The sequence below is a fragment of the Petaurus breviceps genome, unplaced genomic scaffold (assembly GCF_028583685.1).
Source record: "Petaurus breviceps papuanus isolate PSGF00001 unplaced genomic scaffold, PetGlider_PUasm1.0 91041, whole genome shotgun sequence".
Taxonomy (NCBI): domain Eukaryota; kingdom Metazoa; phylum Chordata; class Mammalia; order Diprotodontia; family Petauridae; genus Petaurus; species Petaurus breviceps.
In genome coordinates, this window is record NW_027187400.1 from 35,763,455 (window position 1) to 35,772,581 (window position 9,127).

A 9,127-nucleotide genomic window follows, 5' to 3' on the forward strand; every position below is an offset into this window, starting at 1 on the left:
GCTGCCATCTTCAGGGCTTTCACCCGGTTAGTGCTCCTCCCCCCACTGCCCATCTGCTGCCCCTCACCCCAGACCGTGCTGGGTCTGGCAAGACCTCTTCTGGTCTCTGCACACACCCTCCTTGTTGTTACTGTTGTTAGTCCTGTCTGACTTCTTCATGACCCCATTTCCAGTTTTGTTGGCAGAGGTACTGGAGTGGTTTGTCATTTCCTTCTCCAGCTCACTTCACAGACAAGGAAACTGAGGCAGAGGTAAGCGACTTCCCCAGGGTCACACAGCTAGTGGGTGTCTGAGGCTGGATTTGAACTCAGGCCTTCCTAACTCCAGGTCTGGTACTCTATGGACGACACTACCCGGGGCAAAACAAGTTGGTCATATTTTGTAGTCTTCAGCTACCACCAGCTTGTTTCCTCCTTTACAAATTCATTCTTTGCATGTGCGCATTGATGGTCATATGCCGGGCGGAGCCGGTGTTCATTTCTGAGAGCACTTTCTTCTGTCTTCAAATATCTTACTGACTCACAAAACAGGATACACGTTTTCCCGGAGCTGCAGCTGCCAGACTGAGCCCCGCAGGGATGGAGAGCAGAGGCTGCTTGGCGGTAAGAATCCGGGTCTGGGGCAGCTGGACGGCGACTGCCGGTCTCCGGCCTCCCTCTCCCCACCACCTCACCCCCATCAAGGAAAGGGGGGAAGGACCGCAAAGCTTCAACTCCCGCAGGCAGGGAGGAGGATTCAGGGGAAGATACGGAGCCAACTGGGGAGCCTCTCCCCGTTTCCTCCCTAACTCCCGGTCTGACTCTTCCCAGCTCCCTCCTCCGTATCCCCTCACCCAGTCTCTCCCTTCCATTCCCCTCTTCCTATTCCCTGACACCCCGTGTCCCCTTCCCTCATTTCTTTCCCCGACGTCCCTTCCTGCCCTCTCCAGTCTCTACACTGGACACAAAAGGAGCCCAAAGTGCAGATTCCTGCCTCTGGAGGTCAGTGATGGGCAGAGGGGGAGAAGACTGGAGGGGCCGTGGAGGAAATGAGAAACATTTGAGGACGGGAGGGAGAGAGTAGGAAGAAGCAATCTCTGAGTCTAGGGGGTCTAACCACTTCCGAAAGTTGTCATTCAGTCGTTTTTCAGTCCTGACTCTCCATGCCCCCATTGGGGTTTTCTTGGCAAAGAGACAGGAGTGGTTTGCTATTTTCTTCTCCAGTTCATGTTACAGATGAGGAAATTGAGGCAACCAGGGTTAAGTGACTTGCCCGGGGTCATACAGCTAGTAAGTGTCTGAGGCCAGATTTGAACTTGGGTTTTCTTGACTCCAGGCCTGGCCCTCTATTTACCGTGCCACCTAGCCGCTGAGTGGGGTACACTCTCTTCACCCTCTGTGAAGACGCCTCAGAATGAGAAGGGAGAGAAACTATCTGGAAACCAGAGACAGACTTTTGTAAGACTGGACACACCTGAGTCCTGGGTTTCCTAAGAAATTACACAACCTAAGACCCTTCCCTTGCTGTCAATCAGCCTTAAACCCTTTGGGGATTTTAGAAATCTTAGCCCCTTCCCCTTCATTTTGGTGTTTGCCCAATAAAGACGTGAACAGTAAGTACCCTGGTTTCCTGTCCCACCTCCCAGCCAATAGGGAATAATGGTGGGCTGCTTTGTTATTCACCACTGGGGAAGGTTTTGTACCAATACGGAGAACCCGCCTCCCAGCCGATGGGAAAAGGGATGCGGAGGGAGGAGGGAGGGAGCTTAACTGCGTTGGGGTATAAATTCTTGTTCTGTCTTTTGTATTCAGCATGGAGAGGACCAAGCCCTCTTCCTGCTGGGAAGAGAATGGAAAATTTCTCTTCCTGAAGATACCTCTGACTTTTACTTTTTCTGGGTAGGGGATTTTTGGGGTCCCTGTAGCCCACACACTGCCCTCCTGACACACAGTAGGTGCTTAATAAACGCTTGTTGACTTTACCTCTCTGAGAATGAACTTAAAACTCCCTAGTTTGTGCCAAGCACTGTGCCTTTAAGCACTTTATCTCTTTCATCTTCTTTGCTGCCTTAGGCCTATCTTTTCCCTACCTCTTAGCCAAACGGATCATGATTCCCCTTCAGAGCCCTCTGGCAGGGCTTTCCCCTCCCTTGTACTCTCCCCATGGCCTCTCAAGTTCTAATCAAGCTTGTGAGAGACAATCCTACAGCATCCCTTGGAGAGGGGCAACGTGGATAGGGTCAGGAAGACTTGAATTTGAATCCTGCCTCACACATTTACAGCCTCAGTTTTCCTACCTATAAAATGGGTATAATAATAGCGCCTCCTTCACAGAGTTGTTTTAAGACTCAAATGGAGGGGCAGTTAGGTGGGCAGTGAATAGAGTACCGGCTCTGGAATCAGGAGGACTTGAGTTCAAATGTGGCCTCAGACATGTAACTAACACTTACTAGCTGTGTGACCTTGGGGAAATCACAACCCCAAATGTCTAGCCTTCCCCCCTCCAAAAGCAAAAAAGAAAAAAAAAAGACTAATGGAAAGTGTGTAACACTCTCTGGAAACCTTTTAAAGTGTTATACTAACTGTAAATTAATTATGATGAAAATTACACTATATCTGCATCCATGTCCCTCTCTCCTACACCCTTCCCCTCTTCCCTCCCAGTCTTCCCAGACTGGTGCTTTTTAAAGTTACAGACTGGGCAGACTCCTCTTAGAGATAAAATCATAGGCCCTCAGATCTAGAGCTGGAAGGGATTGTTGAGATGTTCAATTCCAATCTCCTCATTGAACAGATGAGAAAACTGAGACCAAGAAAGGTTAAATGACACAGAGAGTAAGTACCTGAGGCCAGATTCTAACTCAACCCTTCTGACTCCCACTCCTGTGCTTTCTCCAGCACATCCTGCTGTCTCTCAAGCCCCTCATTTTACAGATGGGGAAACTGAGGCACCAAGAGGGTAAGTAACTAGCCTAAGGTCATCTAGACAGTGACAAGATCAAGATTAGAACCCAGCTTTCCTGACACCCTGAATCATGTTCTCTCCCTTGTCCTCATTACCTCCTCTTTTCCTTTCCTAAGATATTCTGCATCATTACAACTCAACTCATCCTCTTCAAGGAAGTGGTGCTGTGTATGATGGGACAGTATGATGTAGATGGAGAGTGCTGCTACCCTTGCCATGCAGGTAAATCAGAGAGCTTCTTTCTCCAGAATAGATCACTCTCCTACTCTGATAAATGTCTGCCTGTTCCAGGCTCTCTTCTTTCCTTCATGTATCCATTTGAATCCTAGAACTATAGAATCTCAGAATTTAGAATGACCATGGTGGGGGAGGGGGTGCATCTCAGAGCTTAGAAGGATGGCAAAAGGCATTTCCTATCTTCGAGAGACCATGGGGGGCATCTCAGAGCTTAGAGGATCCATGGAGGGCAACTTAGAGCTTAGAAAGACTGTGAAGGGTATGTTGGAGATTAAAGGGATGGTGAAAAGCATCTCAGAGCTTAGAGGGACCGTGGAGGACAATTCAGAGTTTAGAGTGACTATGGAGGGGGTGTGTGTGGATATTTAGCCCAACCTCTTTCCCAACATAGTAACCTATTCTTGAATACTCATTACCTTATAAAGCAGATATTCTTGTTAGGGTAAATTTATCCATAAAAATTTATTCCATAAAATTTATTTTATGGAATATCTCTTGTATTCAGAGTGTAGACTTAAGTTGTCATCTAAGGCTTTAAGGGGTTTAATGCAGGACTGTCTGGAATGGAAGGAGGACAATTGGGTGGTCATTGAGGTAAGAGAGGAGAAAGGGAAAAGTCCCCCAGGACACATCTGATTTCCTCTGCTTTCTCCATGGAGTTCACAGCCTGGTGGGACAGAGAACACTTATTCAGCAAATGCTGATGCTGGAGAAACTTTTCTAGGTCCCTGATTCCATTCGACTCATCACAATTCTTTTTTCCTTTCAAGGCCTTTCCCCATCCCTTGGGGATGTCACATTCATGACATCTAGACATCCATTCACTTGAAGTTACTCTCATTTCTTCCCTCTCCTTCATCCTCCCAGTTCTATAGCCAGTCAGTCAGCTTCCAAGTCCTGTCCATTTCCTCTCCACATCCTTCTCATTCACATTGATCACTCTCATATTCACAGTGATCACAAAGTGATCTCATACAATCTCCTTAGTTCAAGTGCTTACTAGTTCTCACCTGGAGAAGAACCTCTGAATTGATCTCCCTGCTTCCAGTGAAGTAGATTCCTTCTGCAATCTATCCTCCACACAGTTGATGGTTTAATTTATTTTTATTTCTTTTTTTTTTTCCTTTTTGGAGGGCAATCAGGTTAAGTAACTTGCCCAAGGTTACACGGCTAGTTATTTTGTGTGGGTGTTAAGTGTCTCAAGCCGGAACTGAACTCAGGTCCTCCTGACTCCAGGGCCAGCACTTTACTCACTTCGCCACCTAGCTGCCCCTATTTGTATTTCTTAAACCTTAATTATTTAGTATTTTATTTTTCTTCAATTACATGTAAAACAATTTTAACATTCATTTTTAAAATTTTGAGTTCCAAATTCTATTCTTTTCTCTCCACCCCTGTGATAGTAATGGCAATTAAAGATTCCCCTGTATTGGCTTGGTTTTCAAATTGATTGTGTAAAGCCCAGAGTTTGTTAATCCCACCTGTGGGATGGGCTTGTTGATGTGAAAAGAAAGTCCTGAACTGGGAGGAGCTGGTGAGGTAGATTTGGAGAGACACTAGAGAGAGGCGGAAGATCTTTTTGGAAGCAGCACCTCGTGGAGAGAGAGAGACTAAGAGAATTGCTGGTGGCCGCTTTGAATTGCCCTGGACTTTTGAGACCTGCCCCCTGAGCTGCCAAGGACTGAGGAGACATGGCTGTTTTGCTGGTACTTTGTCTGTCTGTTTTGATGTTATTTTGCCAGATTTGTCCACTGGTGAAAGACTGTCCTTTTGTTGAAGAAGTCCTGGAACCTGGCTGTTCGCTAAGAAGGCCTGTGACTGTCCTGCAGACAGAGAGTGAATACTGTCCACTGGTGAGCGACAGTGCTGTTGTTGCAGGGGTCTGGAGACTGTCCTGCAGACAGAGTGAATACTGTCCACTGGTGAGGGACAGTGCTGTTGTTGCAGGGGTCTGGGAGCCTTTCTGTTGGTTCAGAAGCCCTGAAGAAGGATTTTCTTGTTGTATGTTTACAGAAATCCTGGGAGAGGGCTTTGCTAATGTGTTCAGGGGTTCTAGGACTGTTCTACAGACAGAGGATAAATTCATGAAGGGACTGGCAATGTATCTTATGGCCTTGCTAAGCCTTGTCTCCCCAGGAACTAAGATTGCTGAGAACTTGCCTCGTGTCAAGATGAAGAAAAGACCTCCATTTGGGTATTAAGTGCTGTGTTTAAACTTGATGTAACTCTGGGGTAGATTCAATTGTGATCCAGGGGTGGGGAACTTTTGACCTTTTTGTGTTCTATGGTTGAGCAAATGAATGTATTTTACTTATGTTTGGAAACTAATCTCCATTTGAGAAGAGGGGCTTTGTGGTGGACTTAATTAAGGTATAGCCTAGGGGTGGAGAAGTATTTAGAACAGAGACTTTGTAATTGATTGAATGATTTGGAAGGTCCTGGGGTGGGGTAGTACTTGGAGATTATTTAATCACACTTAGTAAATGCTGTATTTGGAATGATGTCATGTTTTAATCTTCTCTGTTCTTGGTTGGTCACTGAATAAAATAGAGAGCACCTATGCTGGTATTTTGAACCTGGGAAGTTGCCTTTGCTTGGTATTACATTACAACCCCTCTCTATGGGAAGGCAAACAATTTGATTTAATTTTACGTATGTAATCATGCAGAACTTATTTCCATATTAGTCATGCTGTAAAAGAAAAAAAAAATAGGGGGCGGCTAAGTGGCACAGTGAATAGAGCACCAGCCCTGGAGTCAGGAGGACCTGAGTTCAAATCCTGCCTCAGACGCAACACAAAAACTAGCGTGTGACCTTGGGCAAGTCACTTAACCCCAATTGCCCTACCTTCTCCCCTCCAAAAAGCAAAAAAAAAAATAGACCAAGAAAAACCCAAGAAAAGTAAAGTTAAAAAAAAGTATGCTTCAATCTGTATTCGGACTCCATCAGTTCTTTCTTTGGGGATGGATAACATTTTTTATCCTAAATCCTTCAGAGTTCTCTTTTATCTTTGCATTTCCGAGAATAGCTAAGTCATTCTCAGTTGATCAGCTTTACAGTATTGTTTTTACTGTGTACAATGTTCTCTTGGTTCTACTCATTTCACTTTGCATCAGTTCATGTGAGTCTTTGCAGTTTTTTTCTTAGATTATCTTGCTCATCATTTCTCATAGTACAGTAATATTCCATCACAATCATATCCCACAACTTGTTCACCCATTTCCCAATTGATGGGCATCCCCTCAGTTTCCAATTCTTTGCCACTGGAAAAGAGCTGCTAAAAATATTTTTGCATATATAGGTTCTTTTTCTTTTTGTTTTTCATCTCTTTTGGGATGTAGACCTAGTAGTAGTAGTATTGCTGCTTCAAAAGTTATACATAATTTTATACTCTGTTGAGCACAATTCCAAATCGCTGTACATCATGGTTGAATCACTTCACAACTTCAACAATAGTGCATTATGTCTCAATTTCCCTACACCTCCTCTAATAGTTGTCATTTTCCTTTTTTGTCCTAGTAGCCAATCTAATAAGTATAAGGTAGCACCTCAATATTGTTTTAATTTGCTTTTCTCCAGTCTATAGTGATTTAGAAATTTTTTTTCATACTGATAAAGATAGTTTTGATCACTTCATATGAAAACTATTCATATCTTTTGATCATTTATCACTTGGGGGATGGCTCTTATTTTTATAAATTTGACTCCGTTCTCTATATATTTGAGAAATGAAGTCTCTCTCAGAGAAACTTATTTCAAAGAATTTTCACAGTTATGATTGCTAACTTCATTTTCCTCCATTAAGTTCCCCTTCTGTTTATTCTATTCTCTCTCCTTTCATCCTGTTCCTCTTCAAAAGTGTTTTGCTTCTGGCTACCCCCTTCCCCACTCTACCTATCAGCACCGCCTTCTCTTTTTCCCATCCCCTCCTACTTTTCTGTAGGGTAAGATAGATTCCTATACATTAAGTGTATATGTTATTCCCTCTTTGATCCAATTCCAAGTAAAGTAAGGTTGAAGTCACCTCCCACATTTTCCCTTCCACTGTAAAAGCTCATTCTTGCCTCTTTTATGTGAGATAATTTACCCCATTCTTTCTTCCCCTTTCCCTTTCTCCCAATTCATGTCTCTTTCTTATCCCTTAATTTTATTTTTTAGATACAATCTCATCATGTTCGACTCAGACCTGAGCCCTCTGTCTGTATATACTCCTTTTAACTGCCCTAATATTAAGAATGTTCTTCTGAGTTACAAGTATCATCTTTCCATGTAGGAAAGTAAGCAGTTTAAGTTTATTAAGTCCCTTATGATTTCCCTTTCCTTGTTACCTTTTTATCCTTCTCTTGAGTCTAGTATATGAAAGTAATTTTTTTTTTCTATTCAACTCTGGTATTCAGGAATGCTATAAAGTCCCCAACTTCAATGAGTATCAATTTTCCCCGTGAAGAATTATACTCAGTTTTGCTGGATAGGTGATTTTGGGTTGTAATCCTAGTTCCTCTGCCCTCCAGAATATCCTGTTCCAAGATTTCCGATTCTTTAATGCAGAAGTTGCAACATCTTGTGTTTTCCTGAGTATGACTCCATGATACTTCAATTGTTTCTTTCTGAGTGCTTGAGACATTTTCTCCTTGACTTGGGGGATCTGGTATTTAGTTAGGATATTCCTGGGAGTTTTCATTTTGGAAAGTCTTTCAGAGAGAGATTAGTGAATTCTTTCAATTTCTATTTTACCCTATGGTTCTAGAATATCAGGGCAATTTTCCCTGATAATATCTTTAAAAATGATATCTAGGATCTTTTTTTATCATGGCTTTTAGCTAGTCCAATAATTTGTAAATTATCTCTCCTGGGTCTATTTTCTAGATCAGTTGTTTTTCCAATGAGATATTTCACATTTTCTTCTATTTTGTTCATTCTTTCAGTTTTGTTTTGTTTCTTGATGTCTCCTAAAGTCATTAGCTTCTATTTATTCAATTGTAATTTTTAAGGAATTATTTAATTCAATGAGCTTTTGTACATCCTTTTCCTTTTCATTGATTTTGATTTTCAGGACATTCTAATTTTACTGCACGCCAGAGTGGGGTGGGATCTGAGGGACCATCTTGACTCTTAGAGCTCCCCCTCCTTACCTTTGTGACCTTGGGCCAGTCACTTAGTTTCCACATTTATAAAATGAGAGGATAGGACTAGGTAACTTCTAACCTTCTGTGTTCTGAAGTTGTCTTCCTATCTCTGAGTCCTTCGGAGGTCCTTCCTAACTCTGATATTCTATGTTCTCATATTTCTCTCCCAGTCCTAAATCATATGTTTGAGATCTCTCATCTCTGACATTCTATGTCTTAGAGCTCTTTTTAATTCTGACATTCTAAGTGCTTGTCCTAAGGTTACCTTTCAGTTTGGACACTTTGGGTTCTAAGGCTTTGATCGTTAGGGTGTGGATGTGTACCATCCTAATTTTTGTAGTAAAGCATCCTAAATTTCACAGGTGGCCTTGGTAGCTTCCTGGGTCTGGGCTTCTGTGTGCATATGGTGGTGTCAAGGTGGTATTGTGGGGAGAGTGGGGCTGGAGGAGCAGGGAGGGGCCCTGTGCCTTACTGACTCTTTGACACCATTAGGTTACAGGATTAATGGAACATGCAGTATAATGACAGGCACCACGTGTGTGCCTTGTGATCCCGGGACCTACACAGTACACCAGAGTGGCCTGAAGGAGTGTCTACAATGTAATTTCTGTGATTCTGGTAAGAAACTTTTGGGGGGCCTTGGGGTCTTGCTAAGATTCTGGGTCTAACCCAAAGTCTGACTGCTCCTGGGTTCTGACCTGACTCCTCTAAGTCTTGGACTTAAGCAAACAAGATGGGGTAGGGGGAAAGGTGACAACTCAGACAGCAGGAGTTGGACCAGGTTAGGAGGAGAGGCGGTGAGAGTGCTGTGCTGGCAATTG

The 9,127-nt window shown here is 43.3% G+C and overlaps 1 protein-coding gene across 3 annotated transcripts in view; it reads left to right on the top strand.

Annotated features, from left to right (window-relative positions):
• Positions 1 to 441: 441 nt before the first annotated feature.
• The window catches only part of LOC138154530 (tumor necrosis factor receptor superfamily member 14-like), a 27,424-nt gene continuing 18,738 nt past the window's right edge, over positions 442 to 9,127 (top strand). The window contains exons 1-3 of one of the 3 annotated variants that reach the window (XM_069079431.1): positions 442 to 602; positions 3,060 to 3,165; positions 8,799 to 8,924. In XM_069079431.1, the coding sequence (XP_068935532.1) occupies positions 579 to 602; positions 3,060 to 3,165; positions 8,799 to 8,924 (256 nt within the window). In that variant the 5' untranslated portion in view covers positions 442 to 578. The remainder of the gene's footprint in view (positions 603 to 3,059; positions 3,166 to 8,798; positions 8,925 to 9,127) is intronic. The other 2 variants (XM_069079429.1, XM_069079428.1) reach the window with 2 other exon arrangements.